This window comes from Ostrea edulis, chromosome 8, assembly GCF_947568905.1.
Source record: "Ostrea edulis chromosome 8, xbOstEdul1.1, whole genome shotgun sequence".
Lineage (NCBI taxonomy): Eukaryota > Metazoa > Mollusca > Bivalvia > Ostreida > Ostreidae > Ostrea > Ostrea edulis.
The window spans coordinates 8,430,869-8,451,054 of NC_079171.1; the positions used below are offsets into that span (position 1 = coordinate 8,430,869).

A 20,186-nucleotide genomic window follows, 5' to 3' on the forward strand; every position below is an offset into this window, starting at 1 on the left:
GGTGTGACCGGTCAACAGGGGATGCTTACTTCTCCTAGGCACCTGATCCCACCTCTGGTGTGTCCAGGGGTCCGTGTTTGCCCAGCTATCTATTTTGTATTGCTTATAGGAGTTATGAGATTGATCACTGTTCGTTATCTTCACCTTCTTTAACGTACCAAAGCCTGCCCCGACACAGGAACTCCGTCTTAAAGACAATATCCGGAAAACCCGTAATTCTCACTTATAAATGCCAAACGTTTGGCGAAGGAGCAAGCACTATCTATGTTTTAATGGGGTTCCAACTCATGACCTCTCGGTTATGAAGCAAACGCTCTACCACTGAGCTACCACGGCCAATGTAATCTAAATCCACTTGAAAGAAATAAAGGTAATGAGGATTATCCCCAATAGGTATTGCCATAGCCAGGTGGGGTGGAGGGGGTGTGTCCGTGAGGACTTTTTTCTTTAGCAGTACACATACACCTTCGTGATAGTTTATCAAACAATCAATGGAGCTAACTTGAAAAAAAAAACACAGGCTGGTAGAACAACATCCTATGCTGAAAAAAGGAATCAAAATCAGAAATGAACAGTCTCGGCATCGGTACAGAAGAACTAAAAAAAAAAAAAAAAAAAAAAAAAACTAGCGGAAGACAAATAAAACAAACAGTATCAGGGAAGCGGAGATAACGAGCAGTGATCAATTGCACACCTCTCACAAGGAGTACAAAATAAAGAGTTGGGCAAACACGGATCCCTGGACATACCAGAGGTGCAATCAGGTGCCTAGGAACACTAAACATCCCCCTGTCGACCGGTCACACCCCCTGTGATTCCTATGTCTCGATCTGGTATGAAACTACTGTTTTGTGTTCGAATAAATGAGAATTATTTGTTTTCACTATTCGTGTACGTACCCATATAAAACAAACTAGACATGTATTCCTCGGGTAAAGCTTGATAGGGTTCTCTTATTCCAAGGTGTTTGGACCATTGCCAATTACTATTCCGCATATCAACTGAATGTGGCGTCGGGGACTTTCTTTTATTACCTGGCTATATTTCCTAGACACATAATCAACTATATGTCTGGGAAGTTTCGGCTCTTTTAACGTAGGGAGTTCCCAGTTCATCCAAATTATCCGGTATGCAAGTTATCCGCATTACATAAACTTAACCGTCCATGTGACTGAAACTAGTGTGAATATATTTACCTTAAAGCAGGGCTTTTTTCCACGGGGTTATATATTTTGCTTATTTTAGCGGTTAGATGGCTTTCCGCCAAAATTTCAATTGCCAAATATCCACTCAATTGCAACTTTAGTTACATGTGAAAGAGAGACAACTCTTCCCTGTCCACCAAAATTTATTAAGGATACCTTTCAGCCAACAAATCGCCAAATTTTAAACCCGCGGAATAAACCCGCTATATGACATATGCTTCCAGGTATAAAAAAATAATCTGGATTTACAGCATAACAAAATATCAATCCAAAAAATTCTGCATTTCTTTTATTTCTTGAGCACATTATACAAAATAGAAGTGGACAGCTTTAGACCTTATTCATCTTCCCATCTGTAAGAAAAAGACAAACTATCGTCAGTAAAGTAGTAATAGCATGTACAATTGAAAAGATTGTGTTTTTTATTGGGGGAACTTATCACGTGCATTCATATCAAAGCGCATTCATATCAAAGCGTATTACCGAGGTGAAAATAAAGAAGTGATTAATGTATTTGCTTGTTCATAGATTACAGACACGGCTGATATTAATAGATGGTGTAAAATTATGTCGTGTGTGTGTGTGTGTATGTTTGTGCAAGTTTTTTTTTTTTTTACTTTGTATTTTTGGATAAGTTTTACGAGGCTCTCACAGTTTACACAATGATATGTATACATGATAAGTTTATGAGGTTCTCACAGTTTACACAATAACGTGTACACATGATACGTTTTATGAGGTTCTTACAGTTTATACAATGATATGTACACATGATTAGTTTTATGAGGTTCCCACAGTTTACACAATGCTATGTACATATGATATATAAGTTTTATGAGGTTCTCACAGTTTACACAATGATATGTACACATGATTAGTTTTATGAGGTTCTCAAGTTTACACAAGATGTACACATGATAAGTTCTATGAGGTTCTCACAGTTTATACAATGATATGTACACATGATTAGTTTTATGAGGTTCTCACAGTTTACACAATGATATGTACATATGATATATAAGTTTTATGAGGTTCTCACGGTTTACACAATGATATGTATACCTGATAAGTTTTATGAGGTTCTTACAGTTTACACTAGATGTATACATGATAAGTTTTATGATGTTCTCACAGTTTATACAATCATATGTTCATATATGAGAAGTTTTTGAGGTTCTCACAGTTTACACAATGATATGTACACATGATTAGTTTTATGAGGTTCTCACAGTTTACACAAGATGTACACATGATAAGTTTTATGAGGTTCTCACAGTTTCCACAATGATATGTATACATAAGTTTTATGATGTTCTCACAGTTTATACAATGATATGTACATATATGATAAGTTTTATGAGGTTCTCACAGTTTACACAATGATATGTATACATGATAAGTTTATGAGGTTCTCACAGTTTATACAATATGTACATATATGATAAGTTTTTGAAGTTCTCACAGTTTACACAATGATATGTACACATGATAAGTTTTATGATGTTCTCACAGTTTACACAATGATATGTACACATGATAAGTTTTTGAGGTTCTCACAGTTTACACAATGATATGTATACATGATAACTTTTATGAGGCTCTCACAGTTTACACAATATGTACACATGATTAGTTTTATGAGGTTCTCACAGTTTACACGAGATGTATACATGATAAGTTTTATGAGGCTCTCGCAGTTTACATGAGATGTACACATGATAAGTTTTATGAGGTTCTCACAGTTTACACAATGATATGTACACATGATTAGTTTTATGAAGTTCTCACAGTTTACACTAGATGTATACATGATAAGTTTATGAGGTTCTCACAGTTTACACAATAATATGTACACATGATAAGTTTTATGAGGCTCTCACGGTTTACACAATAATATGTACACATGATAAGTTTTATGAGGTTCTCACAGTTTACACAAGATGTACACATGATAAATTTTATGAGGTTCTCACAGTTTATACAATGATATGTACATATATGATAAGTTTTATGATGTTCTCATGGTTTACACAATGATATGTACACATGATAAGTTTTATGAGGTTCTCACAGTTTATACAATGATATGTACACATGACTAGTTTTATGAGGTTTTCACAGTTTACACAAGATGTACACATGATAAGTTTTATGAGGTTCTCACAGTTTACACAATGATATGTACATATGATATATACGTTTTATGAAGTTCTCACAGTTTACACAATAATATGTATACATGATAAGTTTTATGAGGCTCTCACAGTTTACACTAGATGTACACATGATAAGTTTTATGAGGCTCTCACGGTCTACATAATGATATGTACATATGATAAGTTTTATGAGGTTCTCACGGTCTACATAATGATATGTACACATGATAACTTTTATGAGGTTCTCACGCTTTACGCAATGACAATGTAACCTGATAAGTTTCATGTCACATGTTATGTTACCTGACACCTGATAAGTTTCATATCACATGTTACGTTACCTGACAACTTTCGTTTCTTTGCGGTTCTTAGTTCGAATCATCCGGAGTTTGCGGTCCCGTTCAGTTAGGTTTTCTTCGTCGTCTTTATCCACATTATCCGCTTTCTTTTTACTTGTAATGTTCACCTACGTAAGACAATACGTAAACCGATTATGATTGCAAAATAAAAAAATAATAAATACTTTTCGATATTTCAAGAAAAAGTATCCCATTGCTTTAATTGCTGGACTGTAATATAACTGAATGCAGTCTTCCACTCAAGTATTTGATTTATTGTAGATGTAAATGTCTTCTCTACATGCCTTCAGTGAAACTATATTCAAGGGCGTAGCTAGGACCATTTCAATGTGTAGGCCCGAAAGATGAAGGTTTCACTGAGGCGAAGCGCCGAGGGGGGGGGGGGGGGGGGGGGGATAGGTGCAGGAGGGGATAGCCCTTAGAAATTTTTGATATATTAGGACTTATTTGTACTAGTCTGGGCATCAAAATTATTGCAAAATTTTCAACGATTTTTAAACCGAGTCGAGTGAGTCATTGTGATCATAATTTCATTAAAAAAAATGTAACCGTTATTTACATCATGTAGAATACATTATAAAAAGAAAAGGCCTGACAGAAAAATAATTTTAAAAACTAGAGTATAATATGAACATAATTATTTTTTGCAAACATCTATGGAAAAAAAATGTGTTTTGGAAATAAAAAAAAATGTGTACGCACGTTCCTACTCGAGCCTAACGAAGCTACGCTCCTAATATTCAAGAATGGGTTATGTGTTAACCCAATGACAGTAGAGGCCTTTGCATTGTATAAAGGGTTTGCTTTCTTGTAAGAAAACCCATTTGTGTTCGCTACAGAGTAATTTTTGCCACAGATTAATTTTCGTTACAGGTTAATTTTCGTTACAGATTAATTTTTGTTAAAGGTTAATTTTCGTTACAGATTAATTTTCGCTATAGATTAATGTTGCCTATAAACCAATTGTTGCTATATTCACTGTAGACCAAAATATATAACTTAACCATTGAAACGGTACGGAATTGGCCTGAAAATGAAATGTTACAAGATGAATTGGCAAAGTGAATTCATAACTGCATGACAATAGATTGTTCCGTGAGTAATTGGCACAGTGAATTTAAAGCTGCATGAAAATAGAATGTTTCGTTGCTAATTGGCAAAGTGAATTTATAACTGCATGAAAATAGAATGTTTCGTGACTAATTGGCAAAGTGAATGTATAACTGCATGGCAATACATTGTTTTTTGAGTAATTGGTAAAGTGAATTTAAAGCTGCATGACTATAGATTGTTTCGTGACTAATTGACACAGTGAATTCATAACTCCATGACAATAAATTGTTTCGTGACCAATTGGTAAAGTGAATCTATAACTGCATGACAATAGATTGTTTCATGACTAATTGGCACAGTGAGTTTATAACTGCATGGAAATAAATTGTTTCGTGACTAATTGGCAAAGTGAATTTAAAGCTGCTTGCAAATGGATTTTTATACGGCGAAGTGAATTGAAAACTGCATAAAAACGGTTTTGTTACGATAATAGTTGACAAAGCGAATATAAAACTGCATGAAAATGAATTGTCATAAGATCACTTGGCAAAGTAAATATAGAACTTCCTGACAATGGATTGTAAGGAGATACTTACCCATTTGCCTTTGAACTTCTGGAGCATCATCTGTCTCTGTACTCTGTTCATCATGTTCATCATGGCGTTCCTCGCCGGATTCTCCTTGTGAATGGATTCCTCCTCCTCCAGGATCCGTCGTGATTTCTCCTCAGAGAAAACCTTGTTAGTCCACTTGATGCGTGCCCTGAGTAAAACACCGGGAGGTAGTTACGACACCATAACAATACATAATAGGGCTCACTGCCTCAGAGAAAACCTTGTTAGTCCACTTGATGTGTGCCCTGAGTAAAACACCGGGAGGTAGTTACGACACCATAACAATACATAATAGGGCTCACGGCTCACAGCGGGTGTGACCGGTCGACAGGGGATGCTTACTCCTCCTAGGCACCTGATCCCACATCTGGTGTGTCCAGGGGTCCGTGTTTGCCCACCTATCTACTTTGTATTGCTTATAGGAGTTATGGGATCGTTATCTTCACCTTTCATAATGTACAATATTCAACAATATTCTAAATTCGCATGCTAACATTCTATTAGAAATAACTTATTTCTACTTTTTTCGCTTATCTAAATATCAACTAAAACAAGAGGTCCATGGGCCACATCACTCACCTGAGTCACCTTGGCCCATATCTGAAGACTTTTCATATATATTTGCATGTAAAACCTTAGTCCCTATTATGGCCCAAACTACCCTTTGCAAACTTGAATCTACACTATGTCAGAAAGCTTTCATGTAAATGTCAACTTCTTTGGCCCAATGGTTCTTGAGAAGAAGATTTTTAAAGCTTTTTCCTATATTTGTATGTAAAACTTTGACCCCCCCCCCCCCCAATTGTGGCCCCATCCTACCCCCCGGGGGCCATGATTTGAACAAACTTGAATCTGCACTATATCAGAAAGTTTTCTTGTAAATATCAGCTTTTCTGACTTAGTGGTTATTGAGAAAAAGATTTTAACTATATATTTGTATGTAAAACTTTGATCCCCCTTGTGGCCCCATCCTACCCCCGGGGGCCATGATTTGAACAAACTTGAATCTGCATTATGTCAGGAAGCTTTCATGTAAATCTCAGCTTTTCTGGCTTAGTGGTTCTTGAGAAGAAGATTTTTAAATGACCCCACCCTATTTTTGCATTTTTGTGATTATCTCCCCTTTGAAAGGGACATGGCCCTTCATTTGAACAAACATGGAAGCCCTTCACCCAAGGATGTGTTTGGCCATGTTTGGTTGAAATTGGTCCAGTGGTTCATGAGAAGAAGATGAAAATGTGAAAAGTTTACAGACAGATGGACAGACAGACAGACAGACGGACGCCGACAAAATGTGATCAGAAAAGCTCACTTGAACCTTCGGTTCAGGTGAGCTAAAAACGAGAGTAATAAAGTTATTAAATTTTCAGAAAAATTGTTTAATCTGAGACAGGAGGTCTGAAGAATTAAAATCTCCACATACTCAGTAGTTACACTCAGTCGAAGGGTTGGCTTCCATTGGGAAAAAACCCTCCAAACTGTCTAAATTTGCAAAAAGACAATTTACACCAGAATTTAGCAATGTTAGATCCAAAAAGATGTACATTATATAGAGAATATTACAAGCTAAAATTCATGTTGTATTTCATATCAGCTCGAGTGGTCCCATATCAGCCCGAGGGCCAAAGGCTGATTTTACATCATGGTATTTTTTATAGCATGCGGGTTTCTTTCGTGCATTTTAAAGGTGGATCAAGGGATATTTGATACATTGCCTAACTTTGGTATAAACCTTGATACATTTATTTACCATGAATATTTGAAACATTGCCTAACTTTGGTATAAACCTCGATACATTTATTTACCATGAATATTTGATACATTGCCTAACGTTTGTATAAACCTTGATTTACTATGAATATTTGATACATTGCCTAACTTTGGTATAAACCTTGATACATTGATTTACAATGGTAAAACCTTTGATAATTGATTTATCGTGATTAATATAATTTGATACATTGATGAACTATGGTTAAATCCTCGATATATTGTCTTATTATACTAAATATCATGATATTTTGATTGACCATGATAAAAACTTTGATACACATATCATTATAAGCGAATACGTTATTTCTGAATTTTTATTTATTTTTGTACGCCAGTCTGATATATTTTTCGGACCGTTTGTAAATATGGGCTATAGCGATATCACTCGTATCACGCAGTACAGAATACCCATAACCAATAATTCATCTAATTCACATTGATAGGGGTTGTCAATTCCTTATGCTGTACCAGTGTACGACGTTTGGTGTTAATCAAGCCACTAATTTCTAATCTGTTTTATGTAGTTTGTTTACAAAATGTCAGGGGGCAAAATTCCCAACAATTCAGTAACATCAATGAATAACCGGGGGAAGGGGGTAGACATGTAATATTAAGAATATCCCATAGTTTGTGGTTTGATATGATTTATATCCAACTCCTTGTGTTTTCTATCCCTGGGCCTTAGAGAGCTATGGATGACATGGAAATGTAAAATAATTATCCCCGCCTCCTTCAAAGAGGAGGAGCATATTTGCGTTGCATCTGTCAGTCAGTTGACCACGTGTTGTCTGCTCAATATCCTGAGAATCATGTGTAATGGATGCCACAATTGACGTAGAAAATTATAGTGTATTAATTAAAATGCATGTTATAATTAAATAAAGAAGTAAACATGCATTAACATTTTAAAATACAGCATTAAACAAGTAACAGAGAAGAAAACAGATAAATCCAGACAGATAAATCCTTGGCGTTCTGATAAATGTGGTAGTGCTTACATTCTGACAATGTCCTCTTGTACAGAAAACTTGAGATCCTCGTTATACTGCCTCAGTGACTCCTCTTCCGTCCTCATCTTACTCTACAGAGATCACACACACACAGAATTAATCATCTTACTCTACAGAGATCACACACACAGAATTAATCATCTTACTCTACAGAGATCACACACACACAGAATTAATCATCTTACTCTACAGAGATCACACACACACACAGAATTAATCATCTTACTCTACAGAGATCACACACACACAGAATTAATCATCTTACTCTACAGAGATCACACACACACACAGAATTAATCATCTTACTCTACAGAGATCACACACACACAGAATTAATCATCTTACTCTACGGAGATCAGACACACCAAACTAAAGTCGGTGGACAATTTTAAAGTTTCTCTTTAACCAACATACATTTAACTGTACTTTAAATAAAAACACTATTTATTGATTCTTTACCTCGAGCTCATTGTATGTCGCTACAAGCCTCTTCAGCGCTCTGCTGAACTTCCGTTGGTTGGCTGAGACAGTCTTATCATTTTCTAAGATCTTCTGCATCTCAATCTTCTCCTTCCTAGCCTGCTCAGCCTAAAATGACAACAGTTTCATTAGACCACAGCTCAGCCTAAAATGACAACAACTTCATTAGACCACAGCTCAGCCTAAAATGACAACAACTTCATTAGACCACAGCTCAGCCTAAAATGACAACAGCTTCATTGGACGACAGCTCAGCCTAAAATGACAACAGCTTCATTAGACCACAGCTCAGAAGAATGACAACAGCTTCATTAGACCACAGCTCAGCCTAAAATGACAACAGCTTCATTGGACGACAGCTCAGCCTAAAATGACAACAGCTTCATTAGACCACAGCTCAGAAGAATGACAACAGCTTCATTAGACCACAGCTCAGCACTGATAACTCAGAATAGGTCAACAGGGGATGATTGCTGCTCCTTAGCACACCTCTAGTGTGTCCAGGATGCCGTTTCATCAAACATCGTAACTCGTTGTGTAAGCTTAGTTTGGCGTAACTTTCTGACTAGATTAAATATTTTACGCAAGTCTGTTTCATCAAATGACGTAACTTTAGAATTTACGCAAGTTTTCTACTATCAACTAGTAGAAATGCTACCGCAGGTCAAAGTCTTACATAAGTACCTACGTAAGCTTAAATCATGGCAGACCATTTGATGTATATACAAAATTTTTACCAACAAACTTTGCATCATGATAGATTTTTTTCGAGGCAGAATGCTTTTAGACGTTTATTACTATAAATATGTAATGGTTACTTCCCTTAGAATTTACAGGATGAGTAAGATAGTGAAATTGACAAAGGATTTAAAGCTTACATGTATCTCAGAATAATTGTGTCCCTGTGTTTTTTGCAGTGTTTATTTTTTCAGTACTTCACTTTCACTGAGCATGTGCCTGCAGTTTTCCTTCAATATCTACATCTTCCCTGAGCATGACACAATGGTCCTTGTGTACTATGGTCAGTTTTTACCTGTTGTCTGAGCATGTCCCGGTGGTTCTCGTGTACTAATGTCAGCAGGGACTGGTCAATATTTACCTGTTCCCTGAGCATGTCCCGGTGGTTCTCGTGTACTACGGTCAGCAGGGACTGGTCAGAATTTACCTTCTGTCTAAGCATGTCCCGGTGGTTCTCATGTACTACGGTCAGCAGTGACTGGTCAGTATTTACCTTCTGTCTAAGCATGTCCCGGTGGTTCTCGTGTACTACAGTCAGCAGGGACTGGTCAGTATTTACCTGTTCCCTGAGCATGTCCCGGTGGTTCTCGTGTACTACAGTCAGCAGGGACTGGTCAATATTTACCTGTTCCCTGAGCATGTCCCGGTGGTTCTCATGCACTACGGTCAGCAGGGACTGGTCAATATTTACCTGTTCCCTGAGCATGTCCCGGTGGTTCTCGTGTACTACGGTCAGCAGGGACTGGTCAATATTTACCTGTTCCCTGAGCATGTCCCGGTGGTTCTCATGCACTACAGTCAGCAGGGACTGGTCCAGAAGTTCTCCCACCGCCTTGTTGTACTCTACGTCTGTCTCCTTCTCATCATCCTACAGTCCAAAAACCTTCCCACATTACAGTTCTAATACAATATTGTATACCACAACATAATAAATTTCACAAATCACATATATCTATACATCCTGTGGGGATCGGGGTTAGAATACATCCTCAGTACCCCCTTGCTCATCACAAGAGGCGACTAAATGGGGCGATCCTTTAGATGAGATTGCAAAAAACCAAGGCCCTGTGTCACAGAAGGTGTGGCAGGATAAAGATATCTCACTGCTAAAAGGCCATAAGAGCCAAAATTAGGCCTACATTTTGCAGCCCTTCATATGAGTGCAAGATTCTCAGTTAAACAATATACAATCAATCAAATATCTATATAAGATGAAAGTGGGAACTGCTTAGATCAAATTAAGTTTTCTTTTACAAATATGAAATCAATTCTGTAGCCATTTCAAGGGGTATGACTTGGTTCAACAGAAGAGTTAAGGTATCAATGGCTCTCTGATACCACTTCAGGAAATCTTTAACAGCTGGATCATGAAATAACTAAGTCATAACCTTCATGAACTTCCCTTTGACTAATTACTGACCACTGACCTTTAACCTTTCTGAGGCCTCCTCCAGATCCGTGTTGACGAGTGACCGTTTGTGATTGGTTTCTGCCATACTGTCCACCAAGGAGTCAATACTTGCCGTTTTCTTTGAAAAGAAATGAATTGGATAGGTTTGTACCAAATAACTATTTTCTTAATACAGTTTTTTTTTTAATTTGATTATAAGAGGTTAACAATTAAATCGAAGTGGCTCATTACACCAAACATGTATTTAATGGCTCGATCCTTAAAGCACCTCGTATTAAAATCCTCCACCCCTATTAGATCCACTTTAACTTTTAAGTAAATAATTGAATCCTCATGTCCTAACAATATGCACATCTACAAATGTCAATGAAGCATTGTACAAAATTTCAAATCTATCACATAAGCCATATAGGAGGAGAAGTGTTAACAAGTTATTTTACATCCTCTACCCTTCTTAGATCCATTATAAGTTTTAGGAAGACGATTGGATCCTCCTGTCCTGACAATATGCACATCTGCAAATGGCAATGAAGCATTGTACAAAGTTTCAAATCAATCCAATAAGCCATACAGGAGGAGAAGTGTTCACAAGCTATAAGATCCACTATAACTTTTAGGATTATAATTGAATCCTCCTGTCCTGACGTATCTAATTACATAACTTTTCATTGGTTACTTCTAGATATAATTATCATCAAATCATAATACAGGTGACTTTTACTTTCATTCTGACTTTTGTTAAGAACGGTATTTAAAACTGAGCACAACTTTCCATGCTCATGCAGGGCTAATTAATTCTGCTGAGCCAAAACCTTTCAATAATATCAGGAGTTATCTCACCCTATATTTTGATTATATTTGTTTATTTTTTCGATTTAGTTATATTTTTCTCTTAAGCCACATTCATTCCCTCGGAACATTATTTTGCTACCTGGGTATTTGGTATTTATCATACAATTGCTGAATTTTATTAATTAAAGATATAAAACTTTATTCATTTACCTGGGTTGAATACTTTACATAAAACATATTCTTAAAAAAAAAAATACCCGGTAAAAAACATTTCAATAGTAGTGGGCTGAATGCCCAACTACTACACATGTAGCATAAATCTAGTTTGGCATCGGTGAAAGCTATATATAGCTTTCTTCATGCACGTGAAATATTATCTCCGACACGCGAAACAAAATAGTTTGTGATGACTCACTGCGGTGTCATCTTTCATGAAATATTATCTCCGACACGCGAAACAAAATAGTTTGTAATGACTCACTGCGGTGTCATCTTTCATGGCTAGCAGCAGTTTGAGCTGGTGCTCGCGCTCTTCCTCGGCCATTCTGTCCACCAGTTTAGCGTTCTCTTTGTGAACCAGTTCACACTGCACTGTGTCCTTGACCACCTCCTGTTGATGGGTTTGGACTCTCTTTTCTGCCGCCATTTCTCTCTGTAGAAATTTATGTGTCACAGAAATTAAAACCCAATTAAAACATGTCTAATTAATACCTTTATATCAGGGCCAGCTATCACGTTTGATATATATTCTTCGAAGAGGGAGATCGCATGTTTATGTTATGTTCATTTAATAAATAAATTTCAATTCTGAAAATACACGAGGTCATGTAAGTGCAATGTTTTACACCAGAATGAATAGTATATATATGCCGGCTAGATTAGCCTTGCATGCAGTTCAAACTTCCAACCCTCACGTATTTTCAAAATTGAAATTTATTTTTTATATTTACAATTTCTACTTTCATTTCTGTTGGATTTCCCAGTTGTTACATATACGTGCTATATTTATTAAGATTCATACGCACATTGTTTATATCTAAATCGCATTCATGAGGAAATGGTTATCATTAAAATTGGTAAATATTGAGCGCAAACATTAGAAATGTAAATATATATATATATAGCTAATATAAGGATCAGCAAACACAATGTTTTGCATGTAGGATACATGTCAATTTTGACAATATTTGATAAGATTCTGTGAGTGCGATAACGTTAATCTAAGAATTTAAGTTATCCCCCCACCCTCCCCCCGGCTCCTTCTGAGTTTAATGCCAGGGAAATCTGTCAGAATTCTTAGAATCCAACATGTTAACTCGATTTTCTCACCACGCTGATGGTGATGGTGTCGTTGAATTCGTCCAGAAGGGGCTGGATGATCTGCCTGGCGAGCCGCGCTGTCTCCGCCTCGTGAAAGGCTCGCTTTCGCTGCTCCTCATCCATCTCTCTGTAACAGGAAATAACAAAATGTCTGAAGTGTGTGCGCAGGGGAAATAACAAAATGTCTGTTGTAACAATCTGAAGCGTGCGCGGGGGAAATAACAAAATGTCTGACTGTCCTATCAATCTGAAGTGTGCGCCGGGAAAATGACAAAAAGTCTGACTGTCATAACAAATCTAAAGTGTGCACGGGGGAAATAACAAAATGTCTGACTGTTATAACAATCTGAAGCGTGTGCAGGAGAAATAACAAAATGTCTGACTGTCCTAATAAATGTAAACCGTGCGCGGGGCAAATAATAAAATGTCTGGCTGTTGTAACAATCTGAAGCATGTGCGGGGGGAAATAACAAAATGTCTGGCTGTTGTAACAATCTGAAGCATGTGCGGGGGAAATAACATAATGTCTGACTGTTGTAACAATCTGAAGCGTGCACGGGGGAAATAACAAAATGTCTGACTGTTGTAACAATCTGAAGCGTGCACGGGGGAAATAACAAAATGTCTGGCTGTTGTATCAATCTGAAGCGTGCACGGGGGAAATAACAAAATGTCTGACTGTTGTAACAATCTGAAGCGTGCACGGGGGAAATAACAAAATGTCTGACTGTCATAACAATCTGAAGCATGTGCGGGGGAAATAACAAAATGTCTGACTGTCATAACAAATATAAACCATGCGCGGGGCAAATAACAAAATGTCTGGCTGTTGTAACAATCTGAAGTGTGTGCGGGGGAAATAACAAAATGTCTGACTGTCATAATAATCTGAAGTGTGCGCGGGGGAAATAACAAAATGTCTGACTGTTGTAACAATCTGAAGCGTGCAAGGGGGAAATAACAAAATGTCTGACTGTTGTAACAATCTGAAGCGTGCAAGGGGGAAATAACAAAATGTCTGACTGTCATAACAATCTGAAGCATGTGCGGGGGAAATAACAAAATGTCTTACTGTCGTAACAATCTGAAGCATGTACGGGGAAAATAACAAAATGTCTGTCGTAACAATCTGAAACATGTGCGGGGGAAATAACAAAATGTCTGACTGTCCTAACAAATGTAAAGCGTGCACGGGGGAAATAACAAAATCTTTGTTGTATCAATCTGAAGTGTGCACGGGGGAAATAACAAAATGTCTGGCTGTTGTAACAATCTGAAGCATGCGCGGGGGAAATAACAAAATGTCTGACTGTCATAACAATATGAAGCAATGTGCGGGGGAAATAACAAAATTTCTATCGTAACAATCTGAAGCATACACGGGGAAAACCTAATGGGGGGTGAGACGTCGTACTATAAGATTTTCCTTTACCTGTCTACGGCGTGGGCGGTGAGACGTCGGGTGGCCCTCTCCAGATTTCCGGTCTGTGATGAAGCCTCCCAGTGTTTTCCCTGGTAACCCAGTCCTTTGTAGTTCACCACAGCATGACGACAATCATTCAACTGTGTTAAAATCATCAGCGTGACGACAATCATTCAACTGTGTTAAAATCATCACAGTGTGACGACAATCATTCAACTGAGTTGGAAAATCATCAGCGTGACGACAATCATTCAACTGAGTTAAAATCATCACAGTGTGACGACAATCATTCAACTGAGTTGGAAAATCACAGTGTGACGACAATCATTCAACTGAGTTGGAAAATCATCAGCGTGACGACAATCATTCAACTGAGTTAAAATCATCACAGCGTGACTGAAATCATTCTACTGTGTTAAAGTCACAACAACATGTGACAATCATTCAACTGTGTTAAAATTACAACACTGTGACGACAATCATTCTACTGTGTTAAAATCATAACAGCATATGTGACAATCATTTATTATTCTATGATTATAGTAAGTTGACCGATAGCAATCAACCTGACATTTCATATAATAATTATACATATAGTTGATAAATCCCGACCAGTGATAACCATGTGATATGTTTGGTAAATCTGACCTGATAATGACCGGGTTGGGCCTTTATCCCGCCCTGACGTCGGAGGAGTGCTTTCCCCTGAGTCAGGCCGGACTTGAGATCCTGTTTCAGATAACGCTGGATCACGACTTCATCAACACTGTCTGAATCCGACTCATTACTGCTAGACGTCTCCATACCTAGTAAACAAAATAACAATCCGACTCATTACTGCTAGACGTCTCCATACCTAGTAAACAAAATAACAATCCGACTCATTACTGCTCGAGTTCTCCATACCTAGTAAACAAAAGAACAATCTGTCTCATTACTGCTCGAGTTCTCCATACCTAGTAAACAAAATAACAATCCGACTCATTACAGCTCGACATCTCCATACCTAGTAAACAAAATAACAATCCGACTCATTACTGCTCGAGTTCTCCATACCTATTAAACAAAATAACAATCCCGACTCATTACTGCTCGAGTTCTCCATACCTAGTAAACAAAAGAACAATCTGTCTCATTACTGCTCGAGTTCTCCATACCTAGTAAACAAAATAACAATCCGACTCATTACTGCTAGACGTCTCCATACCTAGTAAACAAAATAACAATCCGACTCATTACTGCTAGACGTCTCCATACCTAGTAAACACAATAACAATCCGACTCATTACTGCTCGAGTTCTCCATACCTAGTAAACAAAATAACAAATTGAATCTGTCTCATTACAGCTCGACGTTTCCATACCTAGTAAACAAAATAACAAATTGAATCTGTCTCATTACAGCTCGACGTTTCCATACCTAGTAAACAAAATAACAATCCGACTCATTACTGCTAGACGTCTCCATACCTAGTAAACAAAATAACAATCTGACTCATTACTGCTAGAGGTATCTATACCTAGTAAACAAAATAACAATCTGAATCATTACTGCTCGAGTTCTCCATACCTAGTAAACAAAATAACAAATTGAATCTGTCTCATTACAGCTCGACGTTTCCGTACCTAGTACACAAAATTAACAATGATAGCAAGAAAATGTACAAAGCTTTAAATCATATGACTGTTCCTTTTTGTTGCGCAGGTACTGGACTTTTTTCTGGGGGGTGGGGTGGGGTGCGGGGGGTTAGAGTTTTTTATTCTTTTATGAGGAGGGGTTATATCTGTAGTAGTATTTGGTTTAAATCTAAACCGTACATCACTCAGTTAAAACAATCTTACTTTCTGATCATTTCATCAGATGTCTATTAAATTATTGAGTTTAATCTGCAGTTACAGTGATTTTTTAAAGGCCCATTTTGGTTCCGAATTTCTGTCCTTTCCCCTCCTAAAAATTGCCATTCCCCCCCCCCCCCCCCCCCCCCAATTTAGCTTGCATTTTTCCCTATAATAAAATTATGAAAGGAAAATGTATTTGAAAAAAATAAACATTCGATGTGAATTATATACATAAGACTTAATTAACAAAGAGTTATGGGAATGATGATTTGGATAGAATCATAGAACTTTGAAAATTTTAGAAGGTAAAAGAAAATTAGATGTGTGAAATAAAGATAATATACTGTTTGATATGATTTTGAAACTTATTTACGATAAAATTGATTTTTCCCAATTTGAATGAAATGTCGACAATTTTTCCCAATTCGAAAGCCACAGGACCCTTGTAAAAAATGTAGAAAAATCATTGAGTTAAAACAATCTTACTTTCTGGTCATTTCATCCGCCTATTATAAAGTATAATTGTAAATATTTTTAATGTGATGAACTACTAGTAGCTCATACATGTAAGAGTGATATCCCTTAGTTATCTGTTTCATCCTGACCACACTTTATTTCTTAAAACATAGGCACATGCAATTACATGTACTCACACCACGTAAACTGTGCGTGGAATATTACCTGTAAAAAAAATAGGATTATTGCTACCAAAAGTTGGCTTAAGGTCGATCGATCCTCATGTGATGTCATAGGTTTTTGTAAAACCTTTATTTAATTAAATTTTGCACATGATAGAAATATATCTCTCAGAGGAATTTTGTTCACTGAATAAAATTAAAAAAACTGGTAAACTTTTGATACTGAAAAAGTTTTTTATTTTCCATAGATAATCAATTATTTATAATTTTAAAAATGTTCTCAAGGGCAATAACTCCTATGATGGAATTTCCTCTACTGCATGTCTATGACACAATGATTTCCCTAATATCCACAATTAATTTTGATATATCTATGAATTAGCAGTTTACTTAACTGTTGAAATTTAGAATAAGTAATTTCAACAAGTTTTAATAAATTTCATTGATCTATATAACGAAAAATGATTTTTTATGTTGATATATACTTCTGTTTTTTTGTATGTCTGACATCTTTAAAAAGGTGGCAACATACACATTTTCTTTGGCTATTGATTAAATTAAACTATATTGAGTGGAAATTAATACAGTTTTCCCACCTTCAACCATTAATATTGATAAGTCACATGAGGATCGATCAACCATAAATCATCATATATCTGTTTATAATATAATTCATTAATCAAATTATATATTCCTTGTGATTTTCTACTTTTCAAACCGTTTATGAAATCTACAACCTCTTCTGTAAGTTATAAATAGTAAGTACTACCAGGGTTTGACACTAAGGCACGTCCGACCGACCAAGTCTACTAAATGATAGGTCTGGTAGGGTAAAATGTCGATTTACTAGTCCCACTGGTCGTGTTAAAAAATAAACAAGAAACTTTATTTTAAACTGTAAGATATTTTATTCTTAACTAAAAAGAAAATAACTGTAGAGAATTTGCAAGCAATCTTGAACCGTGTGATGGAATAATATAATAATATAAGTCGCGGTCGGAAGTGATGTTTTACGACATCTACTCGATGTTGATTTTAAACAGTTTATTTGAATTGACAATAATAAAGTGTTTATCAAGTTAATAAATTACGTCGTAAACGGCTATTTATCGATGTTGACATATGTGCGGGAATGTCTATATTTAAATACGACTTCTCGTCCTCAAGGAAAGACGTCCCAGGAGAGAGAAAAAAGGTTAAGAAGAAACAAAGCAGGGCTTATAAAATGTAAATGAAATAAAAAGCCGGTTGTGATCATTTTATACTAAACAGATTAAAGAATATCCATGCTGGGTAGAATTTAAAGAAACAGAAAACGTGTTTGAAAGTCAAATTGAATGACGAGACTTAAGATATTTTTGAAACAATTAAATACGTTTTGGTTCAAACTTAACGTTGAAGTATCTAAATATGGAGGAACTATCAGGGGGTTTTTTCTGGAAAGTTGGTCAGGACTAGTGGATATAAAGTCAGGTCTAGTAAAAAGCATTTGAAGTAGCCCGACTGGTCTAGTGCTCAAAAAAGTAAATGTCAAACCTTGACTACACATGAAATCTACTTCATTAAATACAGCATCCTCTTTCCATGAGGAATGGAGAGGAGTGGAGGGAACAGCCTTGGCTAGTGAAGATGCAAATACAGTACTCCTATCACAGTCTATGCGAAAGACATCGGACCGTCGGACCTGACCGATGTGCAGTGCCTCAGGTCCGATGAGTCATTTTTTATACCGGACCGGAATGTCCGATGTCTCAGTGTCCGGTTATATCACACAAATCCTAATACGTAAATGAATGTGATTAAACCGCATGGACCGTCTAAAGTATTATGCGGGAGGGATCCCTGGTATACTATTACTAATATAATAAATAAGATTTCCTTGGTTTTACATTTTCATGTGTTTCACTTTTTTACATTCGGTTTTTCGGTCTGACAAAATTTGGTTCGGTCCGGTGTGTTCATTGATTACACAGGACCGAATGTCCTGTGTAGTCCAAAAAACTTTCGCATAGACTCCTATCATATCTGATTGAATTGAAAAAATGAATCTGTATTTGTTCAAATATTACAGATTCCTAGATTTCTTAATACACATATATATGTTCTAGTCTAAGATTACAATTGATATTTGGCTTGTGATTTGTATAAATCAGAGTTCTTGAAAAGTGTCGGTAATGTCGGATTATCCGATAAAAGTAGTAAATGTCCGACATAAATTACTTAATTGTCGGTCCTGATGGCCGATAAAAGATCGGGATCGAAGTCCGTTTTTTACCGGGAAAAATGGCGGCCATGTGGCCCATAAATTTTCAAACCGATGCTAAATCCTGCAAGACATTGAAACGTAAACGTGAAGAATTTGTTGTGAGAACTACGAGGAGAAAAGAAACCGGGAAACTGGGAGACAATGACTTTTGTTTGATGCGGTTTTACCTATTACTAGGTGACACCATCTGCTCAAAGTCGCGAGACCAACTACACCCGGGTCAAAGTGAGAGAGAGTAATTTAAACGATTGCAGAGGAAGATGAGAAAGAAGTTGAGAGGAATAGACAGGATAGAGAGAAAAGTGGAGGATGAAAGAGAAGTGGAGGATGGGACAGAAGTGGTGGATGAGAGAGAAATGCAAAAAAGTGACTCGGTGAATTGAAGAAGATTCAGAGTGTGAGGAAGATGCGAAAGGGTATGAAAGGAAAATTTATGAACGTATAGCTGAGATGGAGATTGAATACAATAACACATGTAGTTGATTATAAATAAAATTTATAAAAACCTCAAAAAGTAATGCATTTTTTTCTGGACTGACAAAATTTTGTTTGGGCTGACACTATTTCTAACAGTATCGGACCAAATGTCTGACACTTCAAAAGAAATTTCAAGAACTCTGATAAATAACTTTCAAATAAATAATTATTTTACAATCTTTACTGTATGCAGATAAAAGAAAACAACTGATCAATCTATATTTTAGTTTCTCCAAAAACAATTATTATACTGCATTGGAAAAACTGTTCTCCCTGTACACCGACCCAAGTGCTATATATAGTCCCCTTCTTATAGATTGCTGTATCCATTCATCCCTCTATATTCATAAGTTGGGTATTTGTCATCAAACAGTATTTCAACTCACTTGACCACATGGTTAGCCCAATAACAAATTATAACGAAAAAAATCGATGATAGCAAAACTCACCTGGACAAGGTCTTTTCTGTTTGTTTACAAAATTTCCCGCGAGCAACGATTGTGACGTCATAGTAAACTCTCGGAGACTCAGTGTCACCGTGAAAGAAAAAAATGAAAAGAAAGTCTTCTGGAATTAATGCTTTAACAAACTCAGATGCGCTTTAAGAAATAAAACAAATTGGCGACTGGTAT

General features: G+C 36.6%; 1 protein-coding gene across 1 annotated transcript; it reads right to left on the reverse strand.

Annotated features, from left to right (window-relative positions):
• Window positions 1–1,479: 1,479 nt before the first annotated feature.
• LOC125661080 (trichohyalin-like) lies at window positions 1,480–20,101 on the reverse strand. The gene is made up of 12 exons (XM_056148107.1): window positions 20,004–20,101; window positions 14,984–15,141; window positions 14,345–14,475; window positions 12,922–13,039; window positions 12,074–12,244; window positions 10,817–10,918; window positions 10,147–10,257; window positions 8,631–8,759; window positions 8,160–8,242; window positions 5,370–5,535; window positions 3,703–3,827; window positions 1,480–1,558 (listed from the first exon to the last, which is right to left on the reverse strand). Exons 1-12 carry the CDS (start codon window positions 20,062–20,064, stop codon window positions 1,543–1,545), a joined length of 1,371 nt encoding a protein of 456 aa, XP_056004082.1. The 5' UTR covers window positions 20,065–20,101; the 3' UTR covers window positions 1,480–1,542.
• Window positions 20,102–20,186: the final 85 nt, after the last annotated feature.

Coding starts and splice junctions, on each gene's coding strand:
- LOC125661080 (XM_056148107.1), bottom strand. CDS start 20,064: ATGACGTCACAATCGTTGCTCGCGGGAAATTTTGTAAACAAACAGAAA. Junction 15,142..20,003: donor ACAGAAAAGACCTTGTCCAG/GTGAGTTTTGCT, acceptor TTTGTTTACTAG/GTATGGAGACGTCTAGCAGT. Junction 10,919..12,073: donor CCATGAAAGATGACACCGCA/GTGAGTCATTAC, acceptor TTCTTTTCAAAG/AAAACGGCAAGTATTGACTC.